This window comes from Panthera leo, chromosome B1 (genome assembly GCF_018350215.1).
Source record: "Panthera leo isolate Ple1 chromosome B1, P.leo_Ple1_pat1.1, whole genome shotgun sequence".
Lineage (NCBI taxonomy): Eukaryota > Metazoa > Chordata > Mammalia > Carnivora > Felidae > Panthera > Panthera leo.
This window is the reverse complement of record NC_056682.1, coordinates 173176176-173194974: the sequence shown is the minus strand read 5'-3', so window position 1 is coordinate 173194974 and position 18799 is coordinate 173176176. Positions and strand designations below refer to the sequence as shown.

The 18799-nt window shown below is 46.5% G+C and overlaps 1 protein-coding gene across 5 annotated transcripts in view; it reads left to right on the top strand.

Moving 5' to 3' along the window:
* The window catches only part of TBC1D1 (TBC1 domain family member 1), a 215468-nt gene that overhangs the window by 126584 nt on the left and 70085 nt on the right, over positions 1-18799 (top strand). For 3 of the 5 annotated variants that reach the window (XM_042936629.1, XM_042936633.1, XM_042936634.1), the window contains exons 10-13: positions 1246-1526; positions 3694-3855; positions 4639-4758; positions 5705-5844. In XM_042936629.1, the coding sequence (XP_042792563.1) occupies positions 1246-1526; positions 3694-3855; positions 4639-4758; positions 5705-5844 (703 nt within the window). The remainder of the gene's footprint in view (positions 1-1245; positions 1527-3693; positions 3856-4638; positions 4759-5704; positions 5845-18799) is intronic. The other 2 variants (XM_042936631.1, XM_042936632.1) reach the window with 2 other exon arrangements.

The following is an 18799-nucleotide window of genomic DNA, read 5'->3' as shown; positions in this document are numbered from 1 at the left end:
CACCCAGGTGCCCCTTAGACAAAATTTTAAATCCTTAAAAGGATCTTTGGAACTACAGGGTCTTAAAGAATGGAAAATTTCTGCCATGTTTAAAGGTAATTAATATTTCATAGTATGTTGGGAATTAAGTTTTTCCTATCTAATTCCTTGAGAATTAAATGTATATAATCTCTCCTCTCAATAAACATATATTTCTAAAAATGAAAATCTTTAGTGCCTACCATTTGGAAGGTACTCCACTGTATATTAAGTGAACACATAGAATTTAGATTCTCCAGTCCATCATGACATGCATTCATTTCATTTTACTTTTTTCATGTTGATTTATTTATCTCTTCTAGCAATTTCCTCAGGGGCAAACTGGTATACCTCCCCTTATTTTACATTTTTTGCCTGGAAAAGAATATATTGGCCACCAACCATGTCTTGGGTGCCGCACTAAGCATAGGATTGCCTGAGTAGTAGTACATCTCTTTGAAAAAGTATGAATCTTGAAAGGCAATGGTATTGAAATATTGTCATGATTCCCAATAGATGTGTGAGTTACCCACTCAGTAGATCCACTGAATTCCTGGTACAGTAACTTATATTGGTATAACATTTTACAGCAAACTCTCACTTGTATTATCTTGCTTACCTCTTGAAACCCAGTGAGGTAAATCTTCATTCTACCCTTTTATAGATGAGAAAAATTTAGGTACAGAAAGAAGTTAAATGATTTGCCCTGAATTGTGGCAAGAAGTGCCTAAGGAGAGATTTTTCATATTGTGAGAATAATATAGGATATAGTTTTTAACCTCAGGATTACCAAGTTGAATGTCAACATTAGATCAAAATCAGAGAGCCTTAAAATGCAGGTATAAAATACACACTCGGCAGAGATAAAGAACTTCTTGATTTGTTTAAACTGGGCAGACAAGTTCTACAAGACTCCACATGCTTCTTGAAAGCACAGTAGAGTCTTTTACAGGGAGACGGGATTATTTACAGCTTTGCTTACAACAGTCCCTCCGTCAGCTTGCATTGGGGCAGTCTCCCTAGTGGTCCAGCAGCCTAATAACATTTTGTCTCTGATGAGCTGGCACTTAATGAGCCTTCATTTCCTTCTATTTTTGGTGGCCTCTAGGTGGCATTATAGTCAGATGTGCTTATATATCAAAATGTTTTCCTGCCACTGGGATGAGAGGTTTGTAAGTCTCACAGATTCCCTGTGATGTGTCTGACCTGCTGTCCCCCCACCACCAGGAGCCATCTGGGTGTGACAGAGAGGCTGTGCCCGCCTCTGACAGCTCCTTCAGGCTCCTCGGCTCCTCGGATGACCTGTCCAGTGACTCGGAGAGCCGGCCCGCTGAAGAGCCTGCCCCACTGACGCCCCAGCAGGGCTTCAGAAGGCGGGCGAACACCTTGAGTCACTTCCCTGTGCAATGCGAGGAGCCTCCAGAACCGGCACAGGGGTCTCCAGGGGTCGCCCAGAGGAAACTTACGAGGTATCACTCAGTGAGCACAGAGACGCCTCATGAACGAAAGTAAGATTTGTTTAAAAATGTAAATCTGTTTTTACAAAAATAGCTGGGGCATATCTGTTATTAACCAGGTATGTGCAGCCCAGGTATGTTTATTGGGTGAGAGAGAGACTTGAGTCAGGTTCTGCTCTTGGCTTAAAAAGCCAAAGCCTGAAGGCGTGTTCTGTTCCTCCCCCACCTTCTTCCCATGGGAAACGTGTAGATGTAAGAGACCCTTATTACTTGTTCAAGTAGCAAGTACAGGGATCTGGAGGAAGCAGGTAAAAACGGAGCAGAAATGGCCCTCTAAGCACGTAGTAATCACGGCTCCAGCACCGTGAGAGGCAGGAGTACTGGAGCTTAGCTGCTGGCTGTGACGGAAAACGGCCAAGGGGCGAGCAGGTGAGTCCACTCATTTGTAAACCTGGAACATTTCTGTGGTGGGAGGGAGAGGCAGCGTTCAGTTCCCAGCAGAGCGTGAGAGGCGGTGTGGATGCCTCTGTAGACGCACGGTGTTGGGTTCTGGGTGTCGCTCTGTCCCGACCGGGCAGGCCTTGTGACCTGGGCAAATTCGCTTAGCTTCTGTGGGTGACACAATTGGAACAGAGGCTTTCTGAAATCTTCCGTGGGAGAGTTCTAGATTTTGCTAACCAGATTTACTAATTTCAATAATTTGGCTGTCATGAGTGTTTCGAATTTCCTGGTGATAGAGATGGGTAAGCAATGTGGTAGTAGAAATTCTCCTAGTTCCTTCTGGGGTCCCTTGGCAATTAATTTGACCCTAACTGTCAGAGACCATAGATGGTCATAGAGTTTAAAAATCTTTAAAAAACTAAAAATCTTTTAAAATCCTTCACTTCATAATATATATAAGGGCCACACCTACATGTAGTTGCTGCCTTCCCTGGACTGACGTGTGTCCGTGAGGGTCATGCACGGGTAATGCAGAGTCAGAGTCTGTACAGAGGTGTTTGAAATGTTATGAGTACAGAAATGAAACAGTATTTGAAGGACGTAGCAAAGTCTCTCGGCTTTTTTCCAGTCGGCCATTGAGAATAGTTATGATGGTTTTTGAGAACTTGGTTGCATATATGACCCCAAAGGAGGAGGCACAGCAGAAGGTAGTATTTAGCATAAGACATTTTATTTTTTTCAACGTTTTTTTTTTATTTATTTTTGGGACAGAGAGAGACAGACCATGAACGGGGGAGGGGCAGAGAGAGAGGGAGACACAGAATCGGAAACAGGCTCCAGGCTCCGAGCCATCAGCCCAGAGCCTGACGCGGGGCTCGAACTCACGGACCGCGAGATCGTGACCTGGCTGAAGTCGGACGCTTAACCGACTGCGCCATCCAGGCGCCCCTAGCATAAGACATTTTAGAGACAAGCATAGTTGGAGGGTTTATGGGGTTCTTGTCATCTTCTTAAAACCCTGTATACCCATTACTTCTGCCCCCTGCTGCCTTCCCAGCCCTCTTTCTGGCATTTTCAGCGATCATGGAAACATCCTTGTCCAGAGATTCCTAGTTCTCTTGCTAAGCTTGCAGTTTTCACACGAGCCGAGGTGGTAGGAAATGTGTGTCCCTGACAGTACATTTCCCTGCTCCCCCAAGAATGCAGCTTCCTGATGCGTCTTGCTGGCCAGAGGTGAGGAGACGATGGAGAAGTGCTCGCCTCCCCCTGCCCCCCCACAGCAGACCCGTTTTGCTTTCCGCTCCCTTGTGAACTCTTCCCTCATTTACACACGAGAAATGAGACACTGAACTCAAGGCCAGTTATTGTTCATTTTAAAGAGAAATGTATTTTAAAAACTCTGGAGTTTGTTTTGCTTTCCTTTGCTTTTGGTTTAAATAAAAAACAAAAAAAATTGCTGTCAGTTCCTCAAAAGGGAACAGAGGAAAAAGTACTGTTGGGTGTGCACATTTGTGAGGAATGGTCAAGAATGCTCCTTTTTTTTTTTTTTTTTTTTTTTAAACTGAGAACTACCTTTGCCAACGAGACAGTGGACGCAGAAGAGAAGTGAAGAGCAGCCCTCTCGCTCCGTGACAGCTGGTGTTTACATATGGGGACACCGGCAGCCTAGCCCGTTCTTGCCTGATCCCTCTGTGTCTCTCCCCCCCCCCCCCCCACCCCACCGGTGTCCCCTCCTCTTCCCGCTAATCGCCCTGCTTTCTCTCTAATTGCTATTTAGTGTGAATCATCCACCCGTTGGCGAGTCTAAAAGTTGCTCAGGTCAGTCTTCAGCTCCTGCTCCTCCACCTCGTCTTAACCCCTCTGCCTCCTCGCCAAATTTTTTTAAGTACCTAAAGCATAGCTCGAGCGGAGAACAAAGTGGGAATGCTGTGCCAAAGAGGTGAGCACACTCACACGACAAGTTCAGTGTGGTTTGTCTTCCCGGGAGGTTCACACAGAGAGGATGAGCTGCATGGCATGCGGGAGAGAACCCGGGGCCACTGCATCTGCGTGTGTGTGTGTGTGTGTGTGTGTGCACGCGCGCTGGTGTGTTTTTGATTTTATTTTCAGTCTGTCATCCGAACTGACTTAATTTACTATGGATTAGTTACTATTGCCAGGTCTTGATGTCAAGCCATGTCTTATATACTTATTTGCACCTGCCCCTGCCCTGCTGTACACACACAGACACACACACACAATCAGCAACTGCATTTGATTGTATGTACTGGGGTTTGTGCCAAATCAGAAACTTCATCATTAATTTAGCAAAGTTATTTTTTTCCAGTTGAAAGGAAAAGTCATTTTGGGAGATGGACTGATTTTTTACGTTTTATTGTATTCTGATAAGAACGCTTAACATGAGATGCTCTTAGTGCATTTTTAGAGTGCACAGCCCAGCATTGCTAACCACAGGCACTGTGTCGTACAGCAGGTCTCTAGAGCTTATCCACGCGCATGGCTGAATGGACTGATGTTCTCAAAGTCACTCGTAGATTCCACTCATTTAAATAGAATTTTATTGACTGAATACAAAAGTTAAATCTCATTTGTAAACTTAAATTTCTTATCTGATTTAATTTTCTTAGCGTGAGAACTGAAGTGTTTATTTTGAAGCTTATATTTTATACTTTTTGTGTTTGTATCTCTTTATCCTAAACTCTCTTCGCAACCAAACTCTCAGCATCTCCTACCGTAATGCCCTGCGGAAAAAACTTCGTTCTTCTTCCTCTGTGCCAAACTTTCTAAAATTTCTGGCTCCTGTAGATGAAAATAACACCTCTGATTTTATGAGCACAAAAAGGTAGGGTTTAATTTAGATATATCAAGCCTGGGTACAAGTGTTGAACTATTGATATACAGGGATTTTTCAGCTGTTTTTTTTTGACACTTAAATCATTTTAGCTAAAGGATTGTTATCTTCTTTCTTATGCTTTCTTACCAAATGTCACTTGAAAAAAAGTCAACTTGTTCTCCAGTTTTGACTAGGACTAGTTTATTAATGCATTGTTTTCGGAAGACTCAAGAAAGTCTCAACCGGTTCTCTCAGTGGTAGCAGTGTTTCTGGATGGTGAGCATATGGCTGTGGCAGATGAGTCAGAATGTCTGATCTGTGAGCTGTGGTGACTGCTTAGCTGCAGGTGGAAGTCACCAGGCTCCCCACGGTATCCTGCAAAGGGGAAGAAAATCACTGACTAGACTACAAGTGTTGTGTTGATAAACATACCTTTTTTGTACTTTTAAAAATATAAACGTTAAGATTGTTGTCGTTGTCAAGTAACCGTGTAATCGCTGCCTGGATTGGCTTGTGTAATTGAACTTTACTCATGTTTGTGGCCATCTGTGGAGGTACACACCTGTGCCGAGAAAACACTCCCATCCGCAGCCCAGGGGGGAAGGTGGTCCTGGTGCCAGTGCCCCTGTCAGCACTTTCTCTTTTCTCAAGTGGCACCAAGAAAGGAAATGGGAAGCTAATGATCTGTGGAGCGTATTTCTTAATGCCTTTTACAGGGGAAATGAATTAAGGGCATGTAATCTTGCTCTTTTCATGAAATGCATCCTCTGAGAAAGCAGTGCCTTCGGAGCGTTGACCCCCTGTGGGCTTGATTCAACGTCCGTGATTATCTGATTATGTCCTCTTATACAAAGATAATTTATAATGTAGTGTTTTGTTTAAGAACAAAAAGTCAAGCTAAAATACCTTATTATATCTCCCCGTCAGTCATAAAGCCATCATCTTGTGCTTTCAGGGACTTTGACTCCAAAGCTAACCACCTTGGCGATGTCCGCGGGACCCCCGTGAAGACGCGGAGACACTCCTGGCGGCAGCAGATATTCCTCCGAGTGGCGACCCCACAGAAAGCGTGCGATTCTCCCAGCAGATACGAAGGTACCGTACACCCTGGAAACAAACCGGGTGGATGCTGGCGTGCGTCACAGCAGTGCGTTCGGTGAAAGGAGAGCTGAAGTGAGATTTCAAGTCAGAATTCTCCCGAGTTTAAAGCTGCCTCGCTAAGAAGCTCAAATGACAAGGCCTGCCGCTGTTTGCAGGGGATCCTCAGGTTCCAGGGAAGCCTGTGAGTGGACCCGGCAGCTTGCGGCACCTTGTGTGGAAAAGGGCGCCTCTGCTGAGCTGTGCCGACCGCTCACCCGGGGCACGTGGGGATGTGGAGGGTCTCGGGCCTGTTTTCAGAAGACTCAAGAAAGTCTCAACCGGTTCTCTCAGTGGTAGCAGTGTTTCTGGATGGTGAGCATATGGCTGTGGCAGATGGGTCAGGATGTCTGATCTGTGAGCTATGGTGACTGCTTAGCTGCAGGTGGGAGTCCTTGATGCCCCACTTGCCTCCTTCCCTTGCCCCCGCGTTCCCTGGCTGCAGTCCGAGTGTCGGTTTAGCACAGCCTGGCTGCAGGGGTGCTCCCTGACCCGGCACTCTGGTTCCCCTCGGAACCTCCGTGCCTCTTCCGTTGCTGCCCCTCGGTCTGGAGTCGGGGGAAGACCGTCTTGTGCCCCCCCTCCCCCATTCCGCCTGTGTCTCCCAGGCGGAGTGTGCTGGGACTGTCTGTCTCTGGGCCTTCCTATGCTGAGTTACAATGTAAAAAACGAGTTTAAATCCAGTTCTAAACTTAAAGCTTTTTCTCGACCCAGATTTTTCAACAGCAGGTATTTCTTTTCTGTAATGTTCTTTAATCAGAAAGCTTTTGTTTTCTTTAGAAAAGCAAAGCAAAACAGTAGACTTTCAAAGATTACTTGAGTTTCTCAGACCACGTGTAGCACAGATTCATTCTTGCCCCTTGATGCACTTCTGTGCATCTGTTAAGAAGCAGCATAGGCTTCCCTGAGAGTTTCCAGAGTACTTTCCACACTGCTGCCCTGGGGGAGGACCCCTGCCCACTCCTCATGCCCCTTGCCCTCTGCCCTCTTTCTTGCTGCTTCCCACTCTTCCTCCTTCCCCTACCCTTACCTCAGAGCTCTCCTTAATATGTAATTTAAAAAACACATCCTCTGCTAATTTTTTTTTGAAGTTTATTTATTTTGAGAGAGAGAGAGAGAGAGAGAGTGCACATGCAAGTTAGGGAGGGGCAGAGAGAGAAGGAGAGAGAATCCTAGGCCAGCTCTACACTCTCAGCACAGAGCCTGACACAGGGCTCGATCTCATGAACCATGAGGTCATGACCTGAACTGAAATCAAGAGTCACACATTTAACCAACTGAGCCACTTAGGCGCCCCTCCTTTGCCAAATTAAACAAGAGCCTGGTTTGGGCTCCACCAGCTTTGTGATATAAATCCTATAACTTCACTTACCTTGAGTCATAAAATGGTTAGAGTGAATGTTGGCTTTTCCAGGCTCATGGGATGACAATAAATTATAAATGCAAAAATACTTTGGAAACCTAAAGACATACAAATGTAAAGTGATACAGTTATTTTTGTTAACCGTTATTGAGATTGGAGCACTGGTGTTAAGCTTCCTATACTGTTGTTTCCCAGCAGGAGCAAGATTAAAGGAACGCTGGAAAGACTGGCCTTATAAATGCAGTGAGATTTTTTTAAGTCATTAAATGGAGTTATTTCAGTGGGTATCGGTTTAGAAGGTTGAAAGGTTCATTTTCATTTTTGCAGATTGTCTGGTAAAGTCCAACAGCCAGATGGTGTGACCTCGTTCCCTCTATACGTTTCTGAGCCAAAGGGGTCTGCTGGGCTGGTAGCTGTGGAAAACACCAGGCCTGTAAAGTGCGCAGCCTAGGGGGCTGTACTCCTCGTGGGTGCTTTGACCGCTGAGGAAATGCAGTGAGCTCTGCAGGCCCCGCCCCGGGACTGCTTGCTCTCTGCCTGTGTGAGGAAGTGTGGCGAGTTCCCAGATGGACACTGGTGTCTCCCAGTCGGGGTCTGAGGAACTGGAGTCAGAAGGTTAGTCAGTGCTGGCAAATGTTTGCTTCTCTGGGGGGACCCCGAGGTCAAATGGGCAATTGGAATGAGCCGTGGGCAGCACAGGAGAACATGGCCTTGTGTGGCCCAGCAGGTAGAAGCACCAGCCCCGCCGTGGGTGTCCAGCTTCTCTTTTTGGAAGCTTCTGTTTTTAATTGGTTAAGCCTGGAGATACTGTACGAAACGGATGTTTCACCCCAAACTGCATTCTTGTTTGTGGCGTTTGCAGTTGACAGGGTTCCTTGATGAATTCTGGGCTAGCCAACACTGTTGGGCAAAAGTTTGTAGTGAATGGATGGGACGATGGATTGTTCCGCCAGAGGCTGGAGCGCTGAGCGGATCCCCCCAGTATCCCGAAGCCTGGGCAGCATGGTCTCCCAGGACCTGAGAACAGGGCTGATGCTCTCAGATGGTATTTTTCATCGCCCCCACTGGACACAGTGCTCAGGAGTACCTGAAAGTCCACCTGGCAGCCCGCTGAGGGTCGCTCGCAAATTGATGGAGAGCAGAGAGCTCCCCTGTCAGCATGGGAGGGCCTGGGGTGGCTGTGAAGGTGCACTTAGGGAAGGAATTTAGAGCTCATTGAAGGACGTCTTCCGAGGGCTGGAGCAAAGTGGCCTCACTTAAATCCCAGCTTTTCCCCTTAAGAGCCGTGAACTGGAAGCTGTTGAAACTTCTCCCCTGTGATACAGGATTAATTATGCCTGTTACCACACTGACTGATGTGAGGGAGCATGATGTTTCTACTGACAGTTTTTTAAAATGTTTGTTTATTCTGAGAGAGAGCCAGAGTGCATGAGTATGAGTAGGGGAGGGGTAGAGAGGGAGAGAGAGAATCCCAAGCAGGCTTCATGCTGTCAGCGCAGAGCCCTACGCGGGGCTCAGTCTCACGAACTGTGAGATCATGACCTGAGCTGAGGTCAAGAGTTGGATGCTTAGCTGACTGAGCCACCCAGGTGCTTTCAGAATTCGTAGATTAGAAAGAAAATCAGTGAAGCGAAGGTGTAAAGTTCCAGTGTAAAGTTCCCTCCTGTGGTGTGGAAGGTCCCTCTGGTACTCTGGGCCCCCTGCTTCTCCTGCCTCAGCCCCTCCACATGGGGGTGCCGTGGGGCCTTCCTGCTGCGTGGAGCCCCTGGGGGAGCTGCCTTGCCTAATGGCAGGGGTTTGGATTTCTCTTAACTGCCAGTGTGAGCGGGATGGCCTTGCCTCACTCTTCCCCTGCCTCGGTGGAGAGACCCGCCCACCACTGAGCTCTCTTCCCCCCCAGGTCCTCGCAGCGCCCTGTGAGTGGTTGGGGAGGGCGGGGAAGAAGGGGCAGGGACTGGAGGGAGACCCAGGAGGGGGCGCTGAGCTGTGATTTGTGGTTGAAACAACAGAACAGCAGTAACACCAGCAGTGGGATTTCGAGGTTTCACAATAGCGCCCCAGTATCGTAGTGGCCGTGCCTCGCGGGGATTGTGGAGACAGGCCTGTGGTGATGTATTTAATGTATTGAAATGTGCCACAGTAATGGGTTTAAAACTCTTGGTGCTGGGTGGCTGGGAGCGTAGTAAGGCCATGGCAGCCTGCCCCGTTTTAGAACAGTTCTGAATTTTCAGATGAACTTCTTGGATTGAGCCACATCCTGCTCCCTGTCCTTCCATCCCTGGTCTCTGCGGCCACACGGAACATACTTGTACTTCCTGTTCTTCAGATGGCAGGGGGTCATGGAGACCACCGCTTCCTCTACAGCTCTTCCCCAGCCTAACTGCCCTCATTCCTTGGCGCTCATACGGGTGACTGCTGAGTCCCGTCCAGCCCAAGTCCTGTCCTCTGAGCGCACACTGCCCCTGCTGCGGGGCCCTGCACCCCCCGGGGGCTCCTCCTGGCTCGGCCAGGCCCTCCCCTACGCCTCCTCCTTCCTTTGAGTGGCCACTCAGTGTTTTCTTAATGTGGCCTCCCCTACAGAATCTGTTTCTGCTTTAAGTAATTGACTCACATTCCTGGCTCTTACTAGATCTTGTCCTTTGGGGCATTAGCTGTTATTTAAAAATTGGGATGATTTCTCTCGGTGCACTCGAAAGAGGTTTTTTTTAAAAAGCTGTTTCCCAAGCACCTTGTACCTGTGAAGTGCTAGAGCATTGGTTTTGGCCAGTCCTTTTGGAAATTTTTTCTTTAATTCTTTTTTTTTGTAACGTTTTATTTATTTTTTGAGAGAGAGAGAGAGAGCATGTGCTCAAGTGGAGGAGGGACAGAGGATCTTAAGCGGGCTCTGTGCTGCTAGGCTGCCAATGGAGCCACTCAGGCCCTCCTCTTGGGATGGTTCTGAAGCTTGATTCTCGTGATGAGTACATTGTCCAGAGCAATGTGAAGTTGGCGGGCCATGCCCTCTGGGCTTTTAAGTACTGAACACAGCAGAGCCCTGCATGCACGCTGCTCCTTCCCTGCCTGCCCAGTCCATACTCATCACTGAGTCTTCCCCAGCTATGGAGCGACTGTCCATTTTCCTCCCTCTCCTGCAGGAAGGGTCCTGAGAGGCCCCCATGCAATGCCAGGTGAGCGCCACGATACATCGGCCACCTGGTTGCTCTGATGGAGGCTTTGGCGGGGGCCCCTCGCTCTTGCCACCCATGCCCCACCTGAGGACTTTGCATAGCTGTTCCCTCGGTCTGGAATGCTCTTCCCCGATATTCTCATGATTCACTCCTTCCTCTGCTTCAGATCGTTGCTTAACGTTAGCTTTTCAACAAGGCCTCTCCTGGCCACTCTGTTTCACACTGCACCTTCCCCTCCTACCACCAGACATTCCTGACCTCCTTATCCTGACTTTCCCGGAGCACTTATCTCCTTGTAGAGTGCTTTGGCAGTCACTTATTCATGATTTCTATCATTGGTTTCTCTAACCCTTGTGGGTTTGATGACTTTTAAAGGAAGGCAAGTAAATTGCTCAGATTTTTACAAACTTAGTACTTGTTCATTAGTGATTTCTTACCAGACTCTCCCTTCCTCCTCTATAGGAACTTGTCCTTTATGTTCTTTTTTTAGAATTAAATACTGCATGAATTTTTGGGTTGTATTGTAGGTACTTTATATGAAAGAGGAAGAGAGGAGAGAGAGAATAAAAGCATTTAGGACTCTGAATTGGTATAATAATAATCACTTATGCCGTCATTAATGGCAAGTGCTTTATATGAATTATTTTATTCCCAGTCAACCTTATGAAGGTTGGCATTTTTATTACACCTGTTTCACAGATGAGGGAGCAGATGCTTGGAGTGTCTTAAATCACTTTCCCCAAACAGCAGAGCTAGTGGGAGACAGAGGCAGGACTGGAGCACATGGGTCTATGCCCCAAAGCTCATGCTGTGAACTGCACACAAGCCTGGCTGCAGTCGGGGATGCACAGCATCACTCCCGGGTATGCCCCCTCTTTGGGAGTGAGCTCCCCTGCAGGCACCTGCCCTGGACATCTATTCTGTCTCTCCATGGGTCTCCCTGTCTGTCCACGGGACATCCACATGTTTCTGAGTCTTTTAATGTATGGACTCGCCTTTGGTCAGCCATCTCTTCTTCCATGTCCATATTGGGTCTGGAGTATGCAGGGGACGGGGAGAGATTTCTCAGTATATGTCTGTGAATTTTCTTCTCCCAGATAAGTCATCTTCATCCTCTGCCACTGTCTGCTCCCCATCTTTAGGGTACAGCGATGCCACCACTTTCTGCTTGGACCCACATTGTAGCTCTCTGTGTGTTCCCTTGCAGCTGAGACTCCTCCAGATCCTCAGACACCTTACAGCCCCAAGGTTGCTGCTTTGGATAGACTGTCCCCGCAGACTGTGTGTTGCTAGAGGTGGCTTGTGGCCTCTGTTCCTGCTTTTCCCTGGGGGCTGGACCCGTGGGCAGCCCGGCTGTCTGCAGCAGGTGGCCACTGTGAGCTCATTCCCTGACTTGGGCATGGCGAACATAAAAATGTGTTTGCAGGGAGCCCTGAATGGTGCCTTTTAAAATGTTTCAGATGCTCAGAGTGACTGCCTGTGACTATTTTGTGTTTATATTCTGGCAGTGCAAACTTAAATGGACAGGAAACCTTTTTAGCCTTTTTTTCGAGCTGAAAAAGTGAGGCAGATATTTGTACCATCCTGCCCATTTCATCCCACTTACAAAATACTAATAAAGCACCAGTGACTTATAAACCGTTTGCGTAGTGTTAAGGATACAAGGGAAGGAGAAATAGAATTTCCTGTAACTTTGGGGTTCTCATTTTTTAATACGTGGGCTAAAACCTGGAGAAGATGGGTGTTAGTGAGGAATGTGGCTCTAACTATAGTGCTAAAAGAGAGGAAACTATAAAGGCAGTGTGGACAGAGGTGGAGACAGAACTGGACAAATGCTGCCTCCAACAATATCAGCCTGCCATTTACTCAGGGTGTTTCACTGTCTATATACAAAATCTCTGTGAAATAATTAGGTTGCAAGAATCTGAATTTTGTTTTGGAGACCCATCTGGAGTAGGTAGGCAATTTCTATTCAGAAATTTACCCACCCATGTCTAGGAGGACCAGCACAAACGTTCCCAAATCCCAGACTTTTATTTTTGTAATTCTTGTAGGAGTCCCTGCCTGACTTTAGCAAAGTCTAGGAGGGATGGTTTCCATTCTGAACTTCAGAGAGGCAGGTCAGGTGTATGAATGCATTGAAGGGAAACCATAAGTGGGGGAACCACCAATTCGTACTTGAAGACTTGGCAAGGCAAATGTTTTTGTAATGAAACAAACACAGGTAGGTCATAAAATAGAATACAGAAAGCCGCCTGGTTGCTTAAATTTAATGCAAAATTCTTCAGTGATGCTTTAAGTTTGTGGTGACCACTTATGGCTACTGCCCCAGAAACCCCAGGAAAGCACGTGCTCTCTCCTCCGTGTTCTGAGTTCTTTGGTTGAGGAGTTGGTGAGATGGTGAGCTTGTAAAAGGTCCCCACTTGGTAGACTATAAACTCCACAGATGTGGTATCAGGGGGATGCCGTCAAATCTGCCACAGGGCAAAGCTGCTGAGGGTTGCGAGTGTTTCGGGCTGAATTTGTCGGGCACGGCTGAGCGCAGACATAATTGTTCTGAGGGGGTGGTGGTGCTGAGGTCTGGATGGCAGCCTTCTTATTTTTAGAGCCTTCCCACGGGTGATCCCACCACGGGCCTGAACTGAAGATAAAGCGGGGGAGCTGCTCTCATCCCCGCGAAGTCAGGAATGAACCTGTATATTGAATGGCTTCCTCTGGACATGGTCTCGAATGTTCATGTGCTTAGGATCCTCTGAGGTGTTTGTACAGAGACAGGTTCTGGTCCTGGGGGTCCATATGGATCCGGAGGGTCTCCCTTCCTAACAGGCTCCCCAGTGATGCTGATGGTGCTGGTCCACTCTGGGTAGCAAGGGCTTAGAACAAGCAACCACGGGGAATCCAGCCCAGACCTTCTAGACCTAGAATGGGGGCTCCCGTGCCTCTTCCTGCTATTGTGCGTCACTGACGCTGCCCTAAGGAGTCACCCACGAGTCTCAGACCTCCAGGAGATCTGGGTCACCAGTGACATTTTTTGAGGAGGTTTGTGCTGCCTGGAGAAGAAACGAGTTTGTCTGGTGGGAAAAATGCAGTGATAAACATGTGCTAAAAGGGGTAAGACAAATTTGATATGTGCCAAATGAAACCAAGCATATGGCTCTCTGCCTCTTTCCTGCCACCTTAGTTTCCAGGGATGCCTTGTGTCTTGGGTGGCCCCCAGGTCACAGAGACCGTGCAGGTGTTTTCTTAGCAGTGGGCTCTGACCTAATTGTCAGGACTGCAAAAAATGCAGAAAGTCAACTTCCGACCAGGTACTTGGTAGTAGAGACACTGCGTGGTTTTGCCTCATTGTGTATCATACAAGAGATAATTTTTTCGTGTTAAATATTTTTTTAGGTAACTCTCGACTCTGGAAAGAGGAAAAATCATCTGAATTACCTCTGTGTGCAAAGGAACAATTTTGGTGTTAGTCTGATACCTTTCATTGAAGCGTTTCAGATTACATTGTGTGTTGACAGACTTGACCACCAGTAGAAGCCATCAGGCTTTGGATGCCTTGTTTAAAAGAGAAAATAGGAAAACCCATCTAATCTAGATAAGATTTATTGATTGGAAACCCATAAATAGTCCAGTGAAACTACTGTTCAAAGAGTTTTGTGTTTGACTGTAGCTGTGTCTAGTTTATGATAAGCTTAAGTCTGTTGGGTTAGATGTAAACAGTAATGGCAAGACTAAGGAATGTAATCTAAATCTTTATAATGATTACTTTATGTCGTGAAAATATAGAAACTATTGTATAACTATGATTTATTTGTGTTGTACATTGCCAAATTTTCAAGAATTTATATACCATTAGTAAATTTTAATGGATCGTGTAAGCGGAACGACTACAGGTAAAACTTTACTGAAAATATGAGCATCATAGTGACATCTGTATGACCTTTTGTTACGATCCCTGGTTCTTAGCTTTCACTGCGTGCACCAAAGTCACTTGGGGAGATTTTAAAATATGCGTTGCACCTGCCCCTCTGCATTCTGCCTCACCTCACGAGTCAGTTGCGTATGGAGCCTGGGCATGAATTCTTAAAAACAAAAAAACAAAACAAAACAAAAAAACCCCAAAACTCCCCACAAAGGATTTTGATTGCTGTCCCAGTTATTACTGGTCTAGACTTTAGAGGGTGACTTGAGGTGCTGTCACCACTTGGTGGCAGTGTTGTTCCCTGTGTCTTTATGGTCCTACATTCTTTCCAAGCTCAAAAATCCCTTTTCTTCCCTGTGATTTTGTTTTTGGTCTTGTTTTTGTTACAGTATGTATCTTCCTTGCTCATTTACAGCTTATTTGAATGGAGAGCCACCTTCTGAAATTGAGATGTTTTTCTTTTTCTACAGAGTTTTAGGGCGTGGGTAAAATAAGAAAGAAAAAAAATAGTATCTGATTTCCAGAGTCCCATGGTTCTTTAAAATAGTTACTAATTTACTCTCCATATAACTTTGCTTTTCTGTAGTGAATAAAGACCAGGTTCAAGATAAAATATTGTAAGCCAGAAATCTGATTGTTCATGGATTCCTGTAGTTTGAAGCTACTAGAATTTTTCCCCTTTATTGTGCTTCTTGGCACGTCATTACTGACATTGGGAAGCCATAGTGAATGGCAAGATTTTGCCTTAGTTTGCTGTTTTTGTGCATGATAACAATTGCAAGTTAGCTCTGACAGAGCTTTTCCTAATTAACCATTGGTGTTTAAACAGTCGGTCCTTACACTTGGTGCAAAGCCTAGAGCTAAGGTTGATGAGACAAACTTACCATCTCAGCCTCTGCTGCTTGGTAGGAAGGCTGCGGTACGCAGAGGGCCAAGGGCCTGGGCACTGGGGGCCCTGGGGTCTGAAGGCCTGGTTCTGAGTCCCTGCTTCCAGCACCCTAGCTGGCAGAGATTTCCCCCTCAGGGCCAATCTTACTCCAGAGCCTGTGCCTGTGTGCCTGCAGGATTGAAGTCCAAAGTGGAAGGTCTTGATTTGTCACCTTTCAGTCTTAATCTGTAGGTGTTAGGGAGCCATTGAAGTTTATAGAGCAAGGGAATGGTAAGAAGTTTGAAAATACTTCCAGGGGAGTAAAATCTGTAGACCTATCTGAACATGAAACAGCCTCAAAATCAGGGCAGGACTAGGGTGAGGCAAGCAGGTGAGCTGCGTGCAAAATTCAAGGAGGCACTCGCTGTCAAGGTCCCGCAGGTACAGGCCCTGCACCTACACAGTCCTAAGAGTGAGCATCTCCTTGAATCTTGCACGTGAGGTGCCTGCCTCCCTCATAATCCTCTGGGCCCTTCTACGGTTATGCGGTTTACCCTACGGCCTGTTCGTGTGACCTGGACAGCTCTCCCAGGCAGGTTAGCTTAGCCCTGAGGACGCATTTGGCGGGAAGGGTTTGCTTTGTCTAAAAAACAGCTTTATTACACTATAATTCATATACTGTACAATTCACCCATTTAAAGTGTACAATTCATCGTTTTTATCCCTACACTCATGGAGTTGTACAGCCATTAGCACCATCTAATTTTAAACCGTTTTAGTCCGCCCAGAAGGAAGCCCATGGCTGCCACTTCCATGCGTACCACGCCTCCTTCAAACCTGAGACAACTGCTCATCTGTTTTCTGTGTCTCTAGACTGCCTGTTGGGAACGTGTCATAGATGTGGAATCATATGCTCCGTGGTCCTTTGTGGCTTTTTTCACTTAGCGTGTTCTCAACGTTCATCGTGTTATAGTACGTATTAGTGCTTTGTTCCTTTTCATGGTCTGTTAATATTCCCTTGTATGGATGCGCCACATTTTGTTTGCTTACCAGCTGAGGGGGAGTGTTTGGGTTCTTCCCACCTGTTGGCTGTTAGCAACAGTGCTGCTGTGAACATTCAGGGATGTGTTTTTGTGTGGATGCATGGTAAGCGTTTTTTTTTTTTTTTTTCAACGTTTTTTTATTTATTTTTGGGACAGAGAGAGACAGAGCATGAACGGGGGAGGGGCAGAGAGAGAGGGAGACACAGAATCGGAAACAGGCTCCAGGCTCGGAGCCATCAGCCCAGAGCCTGACGCGGGGCTCGAACTCACGGACCGCGAGATCGTGACCTGGCTGAAGTCGGACGCTTAACCGACTGCGCCATCCAGGCGCCCCATGGTAAGCGTTTTTATGGATGAGCTGGTGTCAACCCGTCCTCCTCTGGGAGGGGCTTTGAGTTGTCACCTGTGATTCTGACCGTTAGGATTGTTAGGCCAGTGGGGGCCAGTGGGATTTGATGCCCCAGGAGCAGGCTTCTCTCCTGGCTGGCCTTGTTTACCTTTCTTCTGCTTCAGGCTGAGTGAGAGGGTGCGGGGGACTCTGGTGTTGCCCCCAGCAGCACCTGGAAAGGTGAGGGATCAGGGGAGCCTCTCTCATCCCCTCCCAGGAGCCATCAGAGGGCCACAGGTTAGTGGTATTGACCCAAGACTACATTTCCTTTAGCTGTTCTCAAAATGAACGTGCTCAAGACCCCCTTGGAGGACTCAACACACATTACTGTTGCTCAGGTCTAACGCTTCTGGTTCCGGAGATGTAGTTCTTGGGGGAGCCTGAGAATTTGCGTTTTTTACGGGTTCCCAGGTGATGCTGATGCTGTGGGTTTAGTGACCACACTTTGAAGCCCTCCGAATCTCACAGTGTAGTGGTTGATAGGCAAGGGTTCATCCTATTCTGATTTAAACTCCAAAAAAGCCCTCAGTGGTTCTTAGTAAAATGAAGAGAAGATTGAGAATTAGAAATGTGTTCAATGGCAGATTATGAAACAGCCAACAGATCCTTTTTTTTTTTTTTTTTTGCTATAAAGGTAATCAAATATTAATACTAGCCATTATAATTCTCCTTATCGTGTGTTAAACACGTGGTGTTTGCATTCTTACGCAGCTGGGTGGTAATTCTCACAGTGACTGTGCTGTAGGTGGCACTGCCCGCTACCTGGGAGGTGAGGCTGGAAACGCTGGGCCATATGGCCACAGCGCCCACGGCACTTGGTTCACACAGCTACGAAGCAAGCCGTGTCGGTTCTAAATCCAGTCTCTTAAACTCAGTGATGAACCGTTGCGTTTTAGGAATGTTTGCTTAAATCTGTGTGTGTGATAGGTGAAAGCAATTCTTAGTCTGGAAGGACTCTAAAATTCACCGTTAGCCCCTAATACAGCACCCAGTTTAGGCATTATTGTATCATATTTTTCAAAAACAGAATTAGAATCTTCCTGGTTGAATAGTTTCTGTTAATCTCACTTATTTAAGTGAAGGGACGTGTATCTCCTAGAGATGGCAAAGCCGTACGTCCCCACTGGACATGAGCTGGCGGCTCCAGAATTACAGCTGTTGGCACACTTGGTGAGTTCTTGATTTTGTAAAATCTGGAGATAAAGCCAAAGGACGCATTAAACTACTTTCTAAATGGATTTTTTTCCTCAAGTAAATTTGTTTCATGACTTTCGTATGAATGAAAATGTTTGCGGAATGGATACTGACAAGATTTTAAGCCTCACTTATTGATCTAGAAATGCTACATTATGGTCTTCTATGATTCTGAAAATAATTTGTAGTACTAAACTGTGCATTTTGTACTTGAGAGAGCATAGGTTTTTCACAGGAAGTTGAAGTACTATGGTTCATTTCCTGAGCAGGTGTGTTAGCTTGAGAACTTTCGACTAAGGACAGTTCTGGTGATGAGAGATTGTAGTCTTACCTCAGTGGGTTCGGGTTTTAGATTTTTTTTTTTTTTTTTTTTTTTTTTTTTTTTGCAGCGTCACCTTTCCCCAAACAATTACTGAGGGGAAGTTTTTCTTTTTCTTCTTGGCATTGGCCTTGTGCTGGGGGGCTGGGGCTGGGGCGGATCATGGAGGCAGTTGACTTGTTCAGCCTTGCAAGGCTTCAGACTGAGGAACTTAGGGGTCGGAGGTGGGAGTACCTGCCTTAACAAAGTGGTCTTTCTTCCTATTACTGTTTGCAAAATGTGTTCATCATTCTCCCCTAGAGAAATCTGTACGTATTGCATTCTGGAACTTTTCTTCCACTATTCCCAACACTGCAGTGTGTCCTATCAGGTGTAGGTCCCAGTGCAGAACCGGGTGCGTACAGTTAGACCAGAGGTTTTACTGGCTCGTAGTAAAGTCACTGGGCTGCCATTCATTTGTTGGGGGTTCCTCCTCATCTCCTACTGCCCGATTTCTCTGCCCTGCCAGTTGCACATTTTTTTTAGCTCCTCACTTCTCGGTGCCATTTATTGTCATTTAGGGACTGTCTGACCGAATGTATTAGAAATCTTGCTACTCTGGCATAACTGAGGAGGGACTGATTTTTCTCACACACACATACACACAAAAGCA